We start from the raw sequence: 20,813 nt of genomic DNA on the forward strand, positions 1-20,813 counted from the left end.
ATAACCTCTTCTGAGTCAAAACCAGGGGTGCAATTAATACTTCTGCAGCTTTTTTGACTTCAATTTGCAATTTTTCAAGTTTTTAACTTTAAATTTTTCAATTTTCCAACTTTTAAAATTTTTAATTTTTAGGTTTTGCAATTTTTCGATTGAAGATTTCTCGAGTTTTCAATTTTGAATTTTTCGATTTGTAATTTTTGGTTTCGGTTTTTTATTTTCTTTATTTTTACAACATTTTCTTTTTTCAGTGTCCTGATTTTCACTATGAAATTTTAAACTTTTCAGTGTTTCGATTTTTCATTTTTATCATTTTACAATTTTTCCATTTTTCAATTTTTCAACTTAAAAGTAAAAATGAAAACCTTGAAAAATCTAAAAATTGGAAATCAAGAACTTGAACAATTGATGAAATGAAAAATTAAAAAAAACCCAGAGTTTAAAAATTGAGAAATTTAAAAAATTGAATTTCATTGTCTTATTTTATTTACTGTAAGATGAAGATTAAATTTTATTTTTTCAAGTGGTGGAATCGCTTAAAAAACTTCTTCAGTTTTTCGACTTTTTAATTACTCGATTTTCTATTTTTCAATTTCCCTATATTCAGTTTTCTGATTACCTACTCAATTTTTTTTAGGAAAATACTTGTTGAAAATAATAAAAAATTGGCAACATTTTCACGTTAAAAATCTCGCGGTGCCGACAATTTTCACGTTACGGAAAATGTTTTGATTCAGAGTTGACCTTAAATTAAAATTTAAAAATATCCAGAACGTACTTTTACAAAATATTGAAATAGCTCACGTTATTTTTTACAAACATTTTTTTTAAGTAATACACAATGACAAACTACTAGTAATATTATTATTGTTGTTAAAAATATAATAATAAAAAATTACACAAGCACAATTTTCACGTAATTACGAACTATCAAGTCACAATTTTTTTAACGTTGAAAGTATTTCAAGGTTTATTTGCCCTTAAACTGTCTTCTACGTTCTAGTAGGACATTTTTTATTTACAATTTATGTTTGCCAAATATCAGTGATGTATTTATTGCGATACACCAACATACAATGAAAAATCTTTTGGTTCAGAGTTGACCTATAATTAAAAAGCAAAAAAAAACTTGGAACGAATTTTCACACAATGCAAAAATAAATCAAGTAATTTTGTACATGATTTATATTTTCTTTGGAAAAATTCAAAAATTTTGGCTGCAAACTTGTTTATGGATGAAGGAAGAAGTGCAACTTTTTTTAGTTAGCATTTCTAATTGTAAAATATCACTATATATTATTATAAATTACCGCATTACAGCACTATTCAATCTAAAAATCTTCTGATTCAGAGTAGCCTTTAATTTTTTTTTTTTAATCTGGAAAATATTGTTACAAAGTGCTAAAACAATGCGAGTTATATTTGTATGACATACATATAAAAAAAAAAAAAAACGAGAAATAGATCAAATAATTTTTTACATCATATCGATTTTCTCTCAGAAAATTTCAAACATTTTGGTAGCAAAACATTGAATTCCGTGTTTGTAGATATAGGAGGAAGTACATTTTTTATTTAAAATTTATATTTATTTGTAAAAAATCACTAAAGTCGTATCCAATCGAAAAACCTTCTGAATCAGAGTTGGCCTTAAATTATTATAATTGTTTTAATCTGGAACGTACTGTCACATAGGGCTAAAATAGTGCAAGTTAATTTAGCATAACATACATTTTCATCGTCGAAAACTTAAAAAATTTGGTTACGAACTGAGACATTTAGGTCTGTTTTGATCTAAAGGATATTTTACCTTGTAATATAAGATTTTTTATTTAAAATTTATGTTTATAGAATAGAAGTGATGTATATTATTGATCTGACAATTTTGACATTACACTAACATGCAATCAAAAATGTTTGGATTCAGAGTTGACCTTAAATTAAAAATAATTTGGAACGTACTTTCACAAAATGCTGAAATAGTTTAAGATTATTATTTCTAACGTACACTAATCAAATTATAATAACAACTTACAATAGAAAATCTTTTGATTTGAATTTGACCTACTAATAATAATCAAAAAAATAAAAACATAAGGAATTATTTTCACAAAATGCTACACTAGATCAAATAATTTTTTACATGATACACATTTTCTCTCAGAATAATTCAACCATTTTTGTAACAAAATATTGAATTTTTTGACGGTAGATAGAGGAGGATGTACATTTTTTATTTAAAATTTATATCTGTAAAATATCATTAAGATACAATATATTACTAGGATAATAACTTGGCATCCGATCGAAAAACCTTGTGATTCAGAGTTGGCTTTAACAATTTTTTTTTGTTAAAGCTGGAAAGTATTGCCACAAAGGGATAAAATAGTGCAAGTTAGTTTTCCATGACATACATTTTCATTGATAACTTAAAAAATTTTGGTTACGAATTGAGACATTTAGGTATGTTTACTTCAAAACTATATTTTACCTTGTAATACCGAGATTTTTAATTTAAAACTTATGTTTACAAAATGATGTGATGTATATTATTGGTCTGACAACTTTGACATTCCACTAACATGCAGTCAAAAATGTTTTGATTCAGAGTTGACCTTAAATTAAAAATAGTCCGGAACGTACTTTCACAACATGCTGAAATAGCTTAGATTATTATTTTTAACGTACACCAATCAAATTATAGTTATGTGAGGTACAAGATATAACCCGGCTGATAACTTCGCATTTCAGCACCATTCAATCGAAAAACTTTCTGATTCAGAGTTGGCCTAATATATATTTTTTTCTTAATCTGAAATGTACTGTCACAAAGCGCTAAAATAGTACAGTTACGGACTGACACATTTAGGTTTGTTTTTGTTATTTTTACGTTGCACCAAGCATGCCATCAAAAATGTTTGAATCAGTGGATCTTCAATTAATTTTAATAAAATTTTGGTTTGAATGAAGACATTGAGGTTCTATTTTCTACCTTCTGGGCGGATATTTTTGTTTATTGGATATATTAACCGGTTAACAACTTTTATGTTACACCAACATGCAATCGAAAATCTTTTGATTCAGAGTTGACTGTGAGTTTTTCTTTCACCATAGTACAAAGCAATTAATTTCTATTACTATTTTTATTAACTTTTGTTATTACGTATAAATAAAAACACAGTTTTCTGACGCTGAAAATAATTCAAGGTTTGTTTGGTCTAAAACTGTCTTCTTCCCTCTACTAGGGTAATTTTTATTTAAAATTTATAGCAGCGATGTATTGCCGCGCTGACAACTTTTACGTTACACCAACATGCAATCGAAAACATTGTGACTCCGAGTTGGCCTTAAAAAAAAAAAACGGTGATGGAGCTTTCTAATTTCCTTTTCTGTAAAAACAAATTACGACCATGTAGACAGGAAACCCGAATCTAATACACCAAATAACAGCAAAGAGAAAGATCTCGAATATTAAACCTTTCGTCACAGTTGCGCGTACTTTTTTTTCCCGCCGTAGATGTAATTTATCATACAAATTGAAAAATTTGTTACCGTTTTAAATTACATACCCAGCGTTAAACAAGCCAAGCAAGCACAAAGCATAACTTTTTTTAGCAGAGTACAAAGTCCAAAGTCGGCCCTCCCGCCATCTACGCCCGAACCCACGAACCGCAGTTGCGCAATTACTTAAGAAAAAAAAAAGTATCCAGTAAACAAACACTTCGTGCTATCTCATCCGATCTACTCGTCGGGCATTCGAAATCGACCCAGATTCCATTGACCTTGAAACGTCGCCCCAGCCCGAGATAACCGTCTCCGCTTTCGTAATTCTCTGTTTACCCATCAAATGCACAATTTTCCGACGCCATCTACCGCCACCTTCCCAAATGACTCATCCGGAAGAGCCTCCAATCAATCAAACGGCGAACGCAAAAAACCCTTCATTATCTCCGTCTGGCCTCGATAACCTCGACAAACAAACACACTCGGCCGTCACGTGAACAATCCCTCAAATTACGACGACATCCAATTTACTATAAATACCAGGTGAGTAAAAACTTCCCGAGTGCCGAATCTGGTCGATCTAATGTCCTATTCTTGCTCTCCTGCGAAGTAAAAAAGCGAAAAAATCCCCTCGACCGCACCGAGACCTAATCTCCGAATGAAATCGCACGAAGCAATGACCCCACATCTAGATGGCCGGGCGGAGCGGGCGGGGCGGCACGTGACCGCGCGGCGCCGCGATTGGCCGCGGCGGCGGCCATTACGGCCCCTCCACGCGGCGAAGGCGGGGCTCGGAGCGGCGAGCGTAATAAATAACCCGGCGAGGCGAGGCGATGAAGCCCGACCGGAATGTGGTGGGGAGGCGGATGAATGGTGGGCGGGGCTCGAGCTAGAGAGAGACAGCAACGGCGGCGCTCTCAGTCTAGTCGGGATTTTCGACCAGACGTTTGCTGACATTGCTGTTCTGTGCTCGAAGCAATTCGGTTCAGATCGTAGCTTCTGGCGGATTTATAGCGAAGTAAACAAGTCGCAGTGGTGGTGTTGCAAAGAGACGTAAGTAGAAACAACACGGTTACATACTGACGGCTCGCAATTCCACCACTGTCGGATTTTTCGCACCACTGTCCCCCGACGCATTTATTTTTGGCAGGGTTTTCTATTTTGTTTGAGGTTATTTTCGGGCGACCTTCGCTTTATATTTTCCGTGGAAATTCGGCTTATTTTCGTCCAACGGGAAATTCCTGGGGAGAAATCAATACTTCCAGGCACTGGGGGGATTACGAAAACTTCGTTTCAAGGGCACCGAGCGCCGCTCGCCGCCGAAAACCGTTACGAAGGTCCACAACCTCTTCGAAAGTGCATCTCAATTAAAACATGTCTTGACCGGAACACGAATAATAACAAAGTTGAAGTCGGCCATTTACGCCAACACATATACATAGTTGCAGCGCTTTTAAAAAACGCCGCCATGTTGTCTGTAGGGTGTACAGCTACGGACACGTGACTTATAATTACATTAAAAATGACGTGCTTGCAGGAATGGAATATCATTAAATTTCCATTAAGAGTGCAAGATTACGTAAAAAAATAATAATAACAATAATAGCCGTATGACCTCCATCTGTTATTAAAATTCTCGGTTTGGAACTGGAAAAAATGGGAAAAAAACACAAATTCTGTCGGACGTGATTGAACGATAGGGACATGAAAGGACGTTGCAAATGTTATCGGTTACGTGTCACGTGGGGCGAAGCCGGCGTCACACGTCTATAGGAAGTACGCCTAATGGATATCAGATGAGGATGTTCAGATTTATGGTGGGCAAGTTTCTTTGTTGTTTTAGTGTGGGATAAACAAATACGAAAATGGAAATTATGGCGCAGTTGGCGGGTCAAGCTAGAACGGGAGCGTTCAATACAACAAATGTTCAACGGGAACACAACGAACGAAAAAAGTCGCAAATGTGACGCAGTAAACGAGAACTAAAAAATAAACTGGAAGAGAAATTTACCACCGAATAGATAGTGAAGGAGGAGTGAACTTCAAATGGACTACATATATATAAACAGAAAAAATAATAGGAAAGTAAGATAATAAAATAAATGTTGGACAATTATGCACAATTTTTGGTAAAAAAAGAAGAAAAGAACAAAATTACAATTTTCAAACAATAAAGTTTCATTAACGACCAAAAAACCCAAATGGATTATTTTGACAATAAAATCAGAATTATAAATTCAAAAAAAGATTTTAAACAAAAATAAAAAAGTAGTTCTATCAAATATTAAGAAAAAGATAATAAAAAAAAAAATGCGAAGTTAACTTTTTAGGAAAAAAAGACAATTCTATAAAATAAATATAGAAAAAAAAAAGTAGATGTATGCGAATGAATGATAAAAACACGAATAAAACAAATCAAAACAGCAATCAATTTCTAACCTAAAAAAGTAAAAAAATATCGAAAAAACCAAAAGTTTGAAGACTTAATTTGAAAATAAATTCCAAATTATAGATTTCAAAAACAAACAAAGAAATCTTCGAAAAGAAGAAAAATGGGTATGAAAAACGACCCAAATAAAATAAATACAAAAGCAAAACTAAAATTAAAAAAAAAAAGAAAAATAGATGCACTATGAGTACTGAAATTTTCTAACTGAAAGATTTTAAAAACAATCAGAAAACGGGAAGCTTGAAGAATTAATTTGACAATAAATTTCAAATTATGGATTTTAAAATGAAACGAAAATGGATTTATAACTTATTAAATTACAAAACAGAAATTTAAAAAACGACTTGGGAACCAAGCACGATACAAATAGTGTAAATATAGAAACACAACAAAAATTACAAAAAACGAAAAAATAGATAATCCATGACTACCAAAAATTTTTTTTAAAACAAAGACACAGTAATCAGATATTTAGCAAAATACGACCAAAGAAAATCGAAACAGCAATTTTCTGACCCCAAAATTTAAAAAATAACCAAAAACTCGAAAATTTGAAGAACTAATTTGAAAATAAATTCCAAATTATATTACTTTTTAAAGTAAAACAACGTCACATTTAATCAATGAATATAAATCTTTAAAAATAGAAAACAGATGAATGTGTATTAAAAACGGTATAAATACAACAAACCCGATTATTATTAATAGAAAAATAAATAAATAAAATTACAAAAATGAAGAAAAATAGGGAATCTATGAATAATAATATTTTTATGAAAAAAGATGAAGTATTCAGATAGCAAAGTCCAATAAAGCAAATCGAAATAGTAATTTTCTAACGCAAACATTTCAAAAATAACCAAAAACTCGAAAAATAAATTAGCAATTAATTTGAAAATGAATTCCAAATTATAGATTTTCAAATGAAACGAAAATGGATTAAGAACTTATTAAATTACAAACAGGAATCCAAAAAAGCGAGTTGGAAACTAAAAACGATACAAATACAATAAATACAGAAACACAACAAAAATTACAAAAAAAAAAACGAAAAAATAGATAATCCATGACTACCAAAAATCCGAACAAAGGAAATCAAAATAGCAATTTTCTGACTCCAAGATTTCAAAAATAACCAAAAACTCGAAACTTTGATGAATTAATTTGAAATAAATTCCAAATTATATTTTTAAATTAAATTCAATAAACAATCAATTCATTTAATTAATAAATAGATATCTTTAAAAAGAGAAAAACACCGAAATGTGTATTAAAAACAGTATAAATACAACAAACACAATTATAATACAAAAAAAATACATACAAAAACGAAGAAAAATAAATAATCTATGAATAATAAAAATTTTTGCAAAAAAACGAAATGTATTCAGATAACAAAGTACGAATAAAGCAAATCGAAACAATAATTTTCTAACCCAATGATTTCAAAAATAATCAAAAACGCGAAAATTTGAACAATCAATTTGAACATAAATTCCAAATTATAGATTTTCAAATGAAACGAAAATGGATTAAGAACTTATTAAATTACAAACAGAAATCCAAAAAAACGAGTTGGAAACTAAAAACGATACAAATACAATAAATATAGAAACTCACCGCAATTAAAAAAAAAAAAACAAAAAATACACATTCTACCAACATTTTTGAAAAAAAAAGGCACAGTTATCAGATATACAGCAAAATACGAACAAAGAACAAACAGCAATTTTCTGACTCTAAGATTTAAGAAATAACCAAAAACTCGAAAATTTTAAGAATTAATATGAAAATAAATTCCAAATTATATTTGTAAATTAAAGTGAAACGATAATGAATTCATTTAATTAATAAACAGAAATCTTCAAAAAGAGAAAAACAGAGAAATGTGTACGGAAAACAACAAACACGACTGACTCTAATAAATATAAAAAAAACATATAATCTGTGAATAATAAATTTTTTAGCAAAAATTATCAAGTATTCAGAGAGCAAAGTGCGAATAACGCAAATCAAAACAGTAATTTTCGAACCCAAAGATTTCAAAAATAACCAAAAATGGGAAAATTTGAACAATTAATTTGAAAATAAATTCCAAAAAATAGATTTTCTAATCAAACGAAAATGGATTTATAACTTATTAAATTACAACAGAAAACTAAAACGAAAATAAGTTGGGAACCAAAAGCAATATAAATACAATAAATATAAATAAAAACTTATTAAATTACAAACAGAAATCCAAAAAAACGAGTTGGAAACTAAAAACGATATACATACAATAAATATAAACACAACAAAAATTATAAAAAAACGAAAAAATACATAATCCATGACTACAAAAATTTTTGAAAAAAAAAGCAAAATACGAACAATGAAAATCAAAATAACAATTTTCTGATTTCACGATTTCAAAACTAATCAAAAATTGGAAAATTTTACGAATTAATTTGAAAATACATTCAAAATTATTATATAAATAGAAATCTTTAAAAAGAGAAAAACGGAGAAATGTGTATGAAAAGCAACAAACGCGACTATAATAAATATAAAAAAAAATAATCTAATCTATGAGTAATAACATTTTTAGGAAAAAAGATGAAGTATTCAGAGAGCAAAGTGCGAATAACGCAAATCAAAACAGTAATTTTCTAACTCAAAGATTTCGAAATAACCAAAAAGGGGAAAATTTGAACAATTAATTTGAAAATAAATTCCAAATGATAGATTTTAAAATGAAACGAAAATGGATTAATAACTTATTAAATCACAAAACAGAAATCTAAAAAAACGAAAAACAAGTTGGGAATTAAAAACGATACGAATACAATAAATATAGAAACACAACAAAAATTACAAAAAACGAAAAAGTAGATAATCTATGACTACCAAAATTTTTGAAAAAAAAAAGACAAAAAGTATATAGCAAAATACGAACAAAGAAAATCGAAACAACGATTTTCTAAAAATCTTCCTAGATTTCAAAAATAACCAAAAATTCGAAAATTTGAAGACTTAAATAAATTCCAAATTATATTTTTTAAAGTGAAACAACAATGAATTCATTTAATTAATAAAGAGAATTCTTTAAAAAACAGAAAACAGCGAAATGTACATTAAAAACTGTACAAATACAACAAACACGATTATAATAAAAAAATAAAGAAATAAAACACATACCTAAATAAAATTACAAAAACGAAGAAAATTAGATAATCTATGAATAACAAAAGTTTTAGGAAAAAACGTAATGTATTCAGATAGCAAAGTGCGAATAAATCAAATCGAAACAGTAATTTTCTAACTAAAAGATTTCAAAAATAACCAAAAACGCGAAAATTTCAACAATTAATTTGAAAATAAATTCCAAATGATAGATTTTAAAATGAAACGAAAATGGATTAAGAACGTATTAAATTACACACAGAAATCCAAAAAAACGAGTTGGAAACTAAAAACGATAGAAATACAATAAATATAGAAACACAAAAATTACAAAAAAAAAAAAAAAACGAAAAAAGACACAGTAATCAGATATGCTGCAAAATACGAACAAAGAAAATCAAAATAGCAATTTTCTGACTCCCACGATTTCAAAAATAACCAAAAATTCGGAAATTTTAAGAATCAATTAGAAAATAAATTCCAAATTATATTTTTAATTTAAAGTGAAACAACAATGAGTTCATTTAGTTAATAAATAGAAATCTTTAAACAGAGAAAAACAGAGAAATGTGTATTAAAAACGGTATAAATACAACAAACACATAAAAAAATTCATCGAACAAATAAAAATGTTAAATATTTTTTAAATGTCATCTTACAAACTATATTATATGATATTTCGTCCAATACTTACAGATGGTGGCCATAAATCTGGTCATCCATCTGGTCACTGCATGCTTTTCTTCTGAAAAATAACATTATTAAGTAAAATAATCCAGAAAGAACAAACTTATTAACATCAAGTGTCACCACAAATGAATAAACAACCAAAAATCGTACATTTTCGCCACAATTTCAAGATAAACGAGCACTGCACGATTGAAATTCCGAGATAAAAAAAAATTCAGCGTGTACCTACTTTTATCGTTGATTATAATAACGAATGAAATATTACTCGAATTACTTAATATTCCAAATTGACTTAAATTCGTATACTTTCTGAATGAGATTTATTCGATTTTTGCGTGCTCTTTTACCCACAAAGGTAATGTGTGATATAATTTACAATTTTTTCGTTGTAATGGACTTTGTATTTCTTCCGTGACGCCTTCCCCCTACGCTCGCACCCGTCAGAGTCAATTTGCTCCACTAGGTATATCCGTCACATTAAAAAATTATCCTTCAAAATATGGTAAAAACGGACGCTTAATATTGAATAACTTTACAACGCCTCATTTTTCCTATTCTATTTCCGGACCATCCCCACAAAAAACAACTAAATTATTAAAAGCCTTCCCAGATCGAGACCACCTGTCATAAATTCGAATGCTACAAAATGGGTAATTTTTTTCCTTCCTGTTGTTAAAATTTTACGACCATTATTACTACACATTTAATATTTAAATTAAACCATGGCCGCACTCTCTCTAATTTGAAATTTGTCAGAACGTCCAGCAAAAAATTCGAGAGTTGAACGAAACAATAAACAAAAGAACGAATTAATGATAACACTAATTATCTTGTCTACAACCATACTCATGATATAAAAGCGGCAAATAAATTGTTGACATGTTCTCATTAAGAGCGACTTCGTTAACGACGAGGGAAACAACGTCGATTTAAACTGATCGCCGATCATACTTAAAATAAATAATATCACCAAGGTCGCAATTATCAGTATTATCGACTTTCCCTGAGCGTTATTCGAGTGAGTCAGGGTATAAAAACCCACTTCTGAGAACTCCTGCATCGAAAATCACCCCCATCGCGGCAGCTGGGTAAAGCTAGACCGAAAATCAGCCAGAGGTCGCTCCATCAAAGACAATTATAGTAATAGACGCACCAATTTGGTTCATCCGGAAATGACTCGCTTTTCTTTATTTTACAGTGGAGGTGATCTTTCTCACGGTTACGGTCTTTAGTTACCACGTCGGAGAAATTTCGGCCACTTAATTCGATTAAACACTGTATGGAGAAAGGCGGCGAAGAGGAAAAAATAAGTAAAAGTATTTAAATGCACTTGCTGGTCAATGCGACTTAACGTCTGAGATGACGTCATCACCGCTTTGGCGGGGATAAATCCATATAATTGCTGCGAATAGTAGTTTCATTGTGTTTTAATTAAGCGACTTTCATCGGTACGTGGGTTTAGAGTGTTTGATTTTGCCGTGTGGAGAGGCCGAGGTAGATGCGGATGTAAATGTACGTTGTATAATAGTACTTGACCTACGAGATATTCAGCGTTTCTAAAAATACCAACGTGTGATTATAAACAGGGAAGTTTTGTTCAAAAGTTTAAAGCATTTTAATTAATGCAATAAAAATTTTATCTCCGAGGTTCGTTAACTCGTGTTATTTATTATTAGATCTATTTTTTGTAGTTTCAAAGACTTCAAGTTTTTAGTTAGAAGTGGCGCAATTGTTATTTATTTTGTGGAAACGAATTTCTAGTAACACTACATTCTAGTGTAATAATTTTGTCTGTTGCTATTAAACTCACAAGTTATATTTATAAAACGACCGGAAAGAACTGGAATAAAAATATGCGATCAGATTTTATAACTTGGCCGGCTATTTTTTTTTTTTTAGAATTTTTACTTTGTTTCGTTGTACGCTGTACACACTTGGAATTTACAATTAAATGCTAAAGCAGAAATAGGTGTTTTATCAATCATTTCCACAATCAAGTTTTGTTATCGGAACTATATTTATTTTGCACTTACACAGGAATTTTAATTATTATATTTGTACCGTTTTGATTTATGCATGTACATACATTCGCGTTACTTTATTCCACTTATTTTTATCTGCTTATTTATGTCAATGTTTGTCCTTAACGGTAACATTTGATAATTGTGCATAAATCTGAAACATAACCTCGTATTTATAAAAATGATACACATACAAAATTAATTTAATTGTATTTTTCAAAAATTGAAAAAAAAATCTCAAAATTTCCGTAACTCTCATATTGTAAATAACATAAACAAATTATTTCATTGAAATATTTACCTTATACGTAGTTGCAAAGCTAATTACTAATACCGCCATACTACAGTAATTTTTTTTAGAGAATAGTAAAAATTGGGTACAAACTTATACATATATATATTTTTTTTTTCTTAAATATAAGTGTAGGTGTATATTACCTTCAGCATTTTAAAACGAAATTACTTCGCAGACTTTTGAGGTGACGTCATCAACATTGTGGTGGGGATGCTCAGAAAATTGCTGCATAATTTCAGGACAATTGTAAAAGTTTGTTGACCAATTTTGGGTTTTTTATTACAAAATCTAGAAATAAATTTAAATCGGATCGCGAAATTTTAGTTGGTGTTTGACCGTTTTAAAGTACACAGCAATGAAAGATTAATTAAGTTGTCTATTGCGTATTGTCTAAAAAAATCATCAACGCCCAGACAAAGGACAGACAACCGGAAACAAAATGGGCATTGAAATAGAAAATATTTTAAGTAATTTTAAACAGGACCAAATTTTTGGGGAGTGAGGTCATCAAAATTGTGGTGGGGAAGGACAGACAAATTTGTGCCGAATATCAAAGCAATTGTAAAATTTTGTTGAATAGTTTTGATTTCTTTCTCCAAAACTTTAGATCTAACTTTAAATGGAATGGCGAAAATTGTTGGTGCGGACAAAAAATCATCAACAGACAGACAAATGACAGATAACCGGAAACGGAAAATGGACATTGAAGTAGTAGATAATTTAAGACGTGCTAAAAAAAAACAACTGTTATCATTTTTATCTCAAAAATATTAAGGAAAGGATTAATGTTGACGCATATTATTTAAGTAATTTTAAATATGATTTACTTGGCAAAATTTAAAGGTGACGTCAGCAATATTTTGGTAGGGATGAATAGACAAATTTGTATCAAATATCAGAGCAATTGTAAAATTTTGTTGAACAATTTTGATTTGTTTCTCCAAAACTTTAGATCTAACTTTAAATGGAATGGCGAAATTTTGACAAGACGTCATCAAAATTGTTGGTGCGGACAAAAAATCATCAACAGACAGACAAATGACAGATAACCGGAAACGGAAAATGGACATTGAAGTAGTAGATAATTTAAGACGTGCTAAAAAAAACAACTGTTATCATTTTTATCTCAAAAATATTAAGGAAAGAATTAATGTTGACGCATATTATTTAAGTAATTTTAAATAGGATTTACTTCGCAAAATTTTAAGGTGACGTCAGCAACATTTTGGTAGGGATGGATAGACCAATTTGAATCAAATATCAGAGCAATTGTAAAATTTTGTTGAACAATTTTGATTTCTCTCTCCAAAACTTTAGATTTAACTTTGAATGGAATGGCGAAATTTTGACAAGACGTCATCAAAATTGTTGGTGCGGACAAAAAATCATCAACGGACAGACAAATGACAGACAACCGGAAACGGAAAATCGACATTGAAGTAGTAAATAATTTAAGGCGCGCTAAAAAAAACAACTGTTATCATTTTTATCTCAAAAATATTAAGGAAAGAATTAATGTTGACGCATATTATTTAAGTAATTTTAAATAGGATTTACTTAGCAAAATTTTAAGGTGACGTCAGCAATATTTTGGTAGGGATGGATAGACAAATTTGTAGCAAATATCAGAGCAATTGTAAAATTTTGTTGAACAATTTTGATTTCTTTCTCCAAAACTTTAGATCTAACTTTAAATGGAATGGCGAAATTTTGACAAGACGTCATCAAAATTGTTGGTGCGGACGAAAAATCATCAACAGACAGACAAATGACAGACAACCGGAAACGGAAAATAGACATTGAAGTAGTAAATAATTTAAGGCGTGCTAAAAAAAACAACTCTTATCATTTTTATCTCAAAAATATTAAGGAAAGGTTTAATGTTGACGCATATTATTTAAGTAATTTTAAATAGGATTTACTCAGCAAAATTTTAAGGTGACGTCAGCAATATTTTGGTAGGGATGGATAGACAAATTTGTATCAAATATCAGAGCAATTGTAAAATTGTGTTGAACACTTTTGATTTTTTTCTCCAAAAATCTAGATCTAAGATTAATTGAGGTGGCGAAATTTTGACAAGACGTCATCAATTTGTTGGTGGGGACGAAAAATCATCAACAGACAGACAAACGACTGACAACCGGAAACAGGAGACTAACATTGAAGTATAAAAGATTGTCACACATGCTGAAAAATCGACTAAGAACATTTTTATCTCAAAAATATTTGTTCCTTCAGATAAGTAAAAGGATTAATATAGACTCATTTAGTTTACTAATTTTAAATCCGATTTGCTTAGTAAATTTTTAAGGTGACATCAGCAATATTTTGGTGGGGATAAATCGACAAATTTGCACTAAATTTCAGAGCAATTGTAAAATTTTGTTGAACAATTTTGATTTTTTTCTCCAAAACTCTAGATCTAACTTTAATGGAGTGGCGAAATTTTTACAAGATGTCATCAAAATTGTTGGTGGGGACGAAAAATTATCAACAGACAAACGACACACACACGGAAATGGGAGACCGACATTGAAGTAAATAATTTAAGGAGCGCTAAAAAAAAAACAACGGCTAGTATTTTTGTCTCAAAAATATTAAAGAAAATATTAATGTTGACGCTTATTATTTAAGTAATTTTAAATAGCATTTACTTAGCAAAATTTTAAGGTGACGTCAGCAAAATTTTGGTAGGGATGAATAGACAAATTTGTACCAAATATCAGAGACATTGTAAAATGTTGTTGAACACTTTTGAATTTTTTCTCCAAAAATCTAGATCTAAGATTAATTGAGATAGCGAAATTTTGACAAGACGTCATCAATTTGTGGGTGGGGACGAAAAAACATCAACAGCCAGACAAACGACAGACAACCGGAAACAGAACACTAACATTGAAGTAGAAAATATTGTCACACATGCTGAAAAATCGACTAAAAACATTTTAAACTCAAAAATATTTGTTCTTTCAGATAAGTAAAAGGATTAATATAGACTCATTTAGTTTAGTAATTTCAAATCCGATTTGCTTATTAAATTTTTAAGATGACATCAGCAATATTTTGGTGGGGATGAATAGACAAATTTGCACTAAATTTCAGAGCAATTGTAAAATTTTGTTGAACAACTTTGATTTTTTTTCCAAAACTCTGGATCTAACTTTAAATGGAATGGCGAAATTTTCACAAGATGTCATCAAAATTGCTGGTGGGGACGAAAAATTATCAACAGACAGACAAACGGAAATGGGAGACCGATATTGAAGTAAAAAATATTGTCAAACATGCTGAAAAATCGACTAAGAACATTTTTATTTCAAAGATATTGTTTTCTTCGGATAAATGAAGGGATTAATACAGACACATGTTACTTAGGTAATTTTAAATAGGATTTAATCACAAAACTTTTGAAGTGACAGAAAAATTTTGATGGGGATGTACAAACAAATTAGTGCTAAATTTCAACGTAATTGTAAAATTTTGTTGAAGAATTAAAAATTTTCTTTTCAAAAATCTAAATTTAAATTTAAACATGTAGACCATATTTTGAGATGACGTCTTCAATTTCTTGGTCGGGAAGAAAAACAAATTTTAGTTGGTGTTTACTCCGTACACAACAGTTTTAAACTACACAAAAAAAAATTACGTGTCTAAGAAAATCATCAACATACAGACAAACGACGGACAACCAGAAACGGGAAATCGACATTGAAGGAGTAAATAATTTAAGGAGGGCTAAAAAAACAACGGCTAATATTTTTGTCTCCAAAATATTAAGGAAAAGATTAATGTTGACGCATATTATTTAAGTAATTTTAAATAGGATTTACTTAGCAAAATTTTAAGGTGACGTCAGCAAAATTTTGGTAGGGATGGATAGACAAATTTGTAGCAAATATCAGAGCAATTTTAAATTTTGTTGAACACTTTTAAATTTTTTCTCCAAGAATCTAGATCTAACATTAATCGAGATAGCGAAATTTTGACATGACGTCATCAATTTGTTGGTGGGGACGAAAAATCATCAACAGACAGACAAACGACAGACAAACGGAAACCAGAGACTGACACTGAATCCGAAAAATTACCATATGTTTTTTAAAAAATCGACTATGACAATTTTTATCTCAAATAAATCGACTTTACCCTTTTGATAACTCAAATCACGAGAAATTCGTAAAGAAAAAAGCACAATTTATTTGAGACAGTTGTTTGTGGCAATTTAAAATCACAATTTATCGTCAAATTTCCACCCAGAAAAATCGTTTTTTTCCCAACGATAAGACAACGACCCTTCTGATTACTATGAATATGAAAATCGTGCTAATTTGTTTTTTATCTGTCTTTAAATAAACGAGATTCCACACTCTAAAGCAAGTTATCTTTATGATATATTATTCATTATTTACACATTGTATCTGTGTTTATATATCGGCTTTAATCGCACACACAACGAAAATCACCTCAACGACTTCTCCACACACACGAATTTTTTAAGAATTTCGTTCGGTACCCACAGCGCGCTAAAACGTCCAGATTTAAACCCATTAATATTAATCAAATCCCGCTTTTTGTATTTTTGTCGAGTCAGGTCTTTCGTGGCTGGAGGTCTTTTCACTTCTATTCCATTTTCCAATGTTAATTAATCAGGCGACTAATAGAATATAATAAATTCATAAACCCCCCAAGACATATTACGTTATTCTGTCAACTGTCTTCTATTTCAAATATTAATTATACATTCTAATCGAAAACAACAAACTTTTCATTACTCAAGCCAGCACACACCTATAGTTTGGCGAAAGAAAAAAAAGTGGAGGACACTTCTGCGAACTCCCGCCGACCCCACCCCTGACAATAAAACAATGCCAGAAGCTACCCTTTTGAAAGTTTAAAAATCATTCTTTTTATTGCTCCATTTATCGCACAAAAGCGAAGCATTTTTATGGTACACCTTGATTTATTTCTTCATCTGTTCTCTTTCTAAAAAGAAAGTTTCAATCAAGGTTTTCCTTTGGAAGGTAGGGCACCTCTGCCCACATTTAACACGCACTATTCACATTATAAAATTGAGTAAAGCCCACTCCTTTTCGCGCTGTTATTCCGGATGAGTGATTTAGCATATAAAAATGAAAAATATTTTCCAGCGAAGTTTGAAAAATCTCACCTGAATAAATCGATTAATGTAATTAACCCAGAAAGACTTTGTTGTTTTTTTCACGCGGAATTTAATACAAACATCTTCCAAATTCACGGTTCGAACTTTTTTTAATTTGAGTTAGAAGCCCTTGTCTGCACTCGAGACTAATTAAAGGACCTTCATCAACACCTTTCTTTAATCAAAACAACGATCAGAAATAGAAATTAAATTAGTCTTTCAAACTCGTCGCTCGCAAAGTCTGTATTTAATTCTTTTGAAACTGCTATATTTTTGGACGTTAAATAAATTTTAAATTCAATTTCATCGAAAATTAGTTTATTTAGTTCGATATTAAAATATTCATGAACTGGCTATCCACTTAATTATTTAAATCTAGAAAACGTGACGATTTTAACAATCTTCAAAATTTCCTACACCGAGAAAACATGTTCTTATAGTTGTTTTTTCTTTAACTGTCACTTCGCGAATCGCTGATTTTCAACAAATAAGTCTCTTTCAAGACCGTCGAGAGGCTTCCCAGAACTACGTTTGCCTGCGGTTTCAGAAAGAGGCCGTGAATGGCAGCTTCCAAAAAGAATATGGTCGGAGTCTCGAAAAGGAATGCAGTCACAAAGGAGCTGTTCTATCATTAGCTTCTTTCGGAGCTTTTATTCTAAAAATACCCTGATAAGCTTCCTGTGCCCACTGTTAAATTTGTAATATTTTCATATTAAACTTTAAAAGAGTCTTCTCTCGCTACATCAAACGTCTTTTTTAAATATTAATGGGTCGAAGGCGCTGACAATTTTTAAATTTTAACGACCTTAATACATACTTATTTTTCACAATCTTCGTAATTTCACGGACGTGACGGAAATGGGTCTTGTTTATTTTCAAAGGGAAAAAAGCCGAGATTCCAATATCAACATAATTGGCAAAGTTTCCGCTTTTATAACGCTGCATGCAAAAACGATACTCGGATTCGAAGAAAAAATCCGAACCGTTTAACTGCTTAAAATTCCGAGATCTGCAGAAAAAAAGTGCGATTTTTGTTTTAAATCGGTGCGTTTTAATTTCAAGCATTGGATTTTTTTTATTTTGGTTTGAAGTGAAGTGAACTTGATTAATTGATTCGTTAATAACTATAAAACTCTAAAATAACCTGTCTGATTCCCAGAATGTGAAAAAAAAAAAACATCTAAGAAAAGGAGCCAAATATGTTAGAGCAGCTGCAGATTTCAAACTACGTATAAGTATGTATCTAGTGACCCGGCTGTGACGTCACAGCATCGTTCGATCGATTCGAGATGTGAGCCTCGGAATTCCATTCTAAGTCGGCACAAACTAAACGTTTACAAGGGAATTTCGGAGCAATTGAGTCTGTAATTTCTAAGCTAAATTTTAAAATTTTGTTCAAGTTTAAACAACTAAAAAATTATTATTATTAGTATCATATTTTTAAATATATGTTAAAAAAAACTAAACGCTTTTAATAAGCTGCCTCAATTTTTATCGAATTTCTCTACGACCGGAAGGAAGTAATAGGTACATTTCAGTTAATATTCCTATATTACTTAATCATTGTCTATCTTATCACCAATTCTGAGAACTCGGTTGTAAGCTCGTCCCGATATCTGTAAACGGCAAAAATGATAACAAAGTTAAAAATCAAGCAAGATAATGTCATCGATTTTACTAACTAAAGTAAAGTAAGCTTTATCATGTTAAACAAAACGTGTTTACATTCCCCAAAGTAGAAAAAAAAAATAATTAAAATTTAGATATCCGTTTTAGACTCAATACAAATACCACCTCAGCAGAAAACTTATTAAAAAATCTGGTTGACTTTTTTGGGAGAAAAAATTAAATTAAATAACCTTTTGATGTGATACTAGAAAATCGATCAACTTGAAGTGGATCTAAACTAGAAATAGGTAAACATACAATGTTATCACCACCCATATTTTTTCATACATGCTCAATATGCACAAAACAACGTAATCTTTAAAAACAAATCCTTTATCTTTACTACTCTGAGGGAAGAATATCCAATTTGTTCCTTTGTTGCTCCCGATAAAACGGATGACGTCATTTTTATTCACCGTTAGCTTCACTATCAATTTTACAGATTATTTTTGTGAGTACATAATCGGGTTCTCAGAAAATTTTATTAGACAAACAGATATTAAGTAATATAGGAATAACAATCGGTCCAGTAGTTTCGAAATTATATGTCTCGGGAAGTAATAAACAAAGAATTGCCGACTTAATAATAATCAGTGGTACAAATATGGTTCGTGGTGACTAGGACCATAAACGCTATATTTTTGGAACCAGCACGTCGGAATCTATATTTCTGTATATTTTGGGATTTTTTCACAACTTTTTTTAAAATCAAAATTTTTTCCACATGAAAATTTCGGTAAATTTTGGACCATTTTCGAAACTTAACGAAAGACTTACAGATTTCGACCTACAGAAGATGGTTTCGGCCTCATTTCTTCGTTAACTCGTGTCATTTTTCCACAATCGCCCTTAGAAATATTGCATTTTTTTGGATTTTAATCAAACATTATTTTGGAACTGAATATTTCTAAAGTCTTACCCCTACACCATGATAACGGTGTATTTCAGGAATCAGCACGTTGAAATCTATTGTCATTGAATTTTTTGGGATTTTTTGACATTTCCGAAAGCAAAATTTTTCCAACATGAAAATTTCGGCCCATTTTCGGAACTTAACCAAAGAATTCTTATAGAATTCAACCCACGAAAGTTAGTTTCTGCCTCGTTTTTTCGATAATTTCTACTATTTTTACAGAATCGCCCACTAATATTGATTTTTTTTTTTAATTTATACTTCTGGAATCAACAAACAGACCAAAGACATTTTCTTATTGACTTCAACATAAGAGTTAGTTTCGGTCTCGTTTCATCGATAACCATTTTTTTAGAACCGCCCTTTGAAATATTTTTTGGAATTTAAAAAAAAAATGACTTTCAAACCGAATATTTCTAAAACCTTGCACCGGAGCTATAATTACACTATATTTTTGGAATCAGCACGTTGAAATCTATACCCCTATATACATATTCTGGGAATTTTTCGAAAATTTGTTCAAAATAAAAAATTGTTCCCCATGAAAATTTCAGCCAATTTTCGCCCATTTTCGAAAGGTAACAAAAGACATTTACTTATCGACTTGGCCCGGCGGAAGTTAGTTTCGGTCGCATTTCTCCGATAAGTCCGACCATTTTTCGAAAACCGCCCATTTTTGGATTAAAAAAAAAAATTTCAAATCGAAAACTTATAAAATCTTGCCCAAGACCATGGGTACGCCACATTACTGGAATGAGCACGTTGAAATCTATTATTATTATTATTATTATAACCTTTTTGGGGATATTTTTTGACAACCTTTTCGAAAGCAAAATTTTTCAAAATGAAAATTTCGGTGAAATTTTAACCATTTTCGGGACTTGACCAAAGACATTTTCTGATAGACTTCGACAAAGAAAAGTTAATTTCGGTTTCGTTTCTTCGATAAC

The 20,813-nt window shown here is 30.5% G+C and overlaps 1 protein-coding gene across 4 annotated transcripts in view; it reads right to left on the reverse strand.

Annotated features, from left to right (window-relative positions):
* The window catches only part of Smr (Smrter), a 155,532-nt gene that overhangs the window by 51,610 nt on the left and 83,109 nt on the right, over positions 1-20,813 (reverse strand). For 3 of the 4 annotated variants that reach the window (XM_064070230.1, XM_064070229.1, XM_064070232.1), the window contains exon 2: positions 9,810-9,860. The exons of the other annotated variant lie outside the window; for it this stretch is intronic. In XM_064070230.1, the coding sequence (XP_063926300.1) occupies positions 9,810-9,860 (51 nt within the window). The remainder of the gene's footprint in view (positions 1-9,809; positions 9,861-20,813) is intronic. 4 annotated transcript variants of the gene reach the window in all.

Source organism: Zophobas morio, unplaced genomic scaffold, assembly GCF_036711695.1.
Source record: "Zophobas morio isolate AGI-343-1 ecotype UQ-CSIRO unplaced genomic scaffold, CSIRO_AGI_Zmor_V1 ptg000038l, whole genome shotgun sequence".
Taxonomy (NCBI): domain Eukaryota; kingdom Metazoa; phylum Arthropoda; class Insecta; order Coleoptera; family Tenebrionidae; genus Zophobas; species Zophobas morio.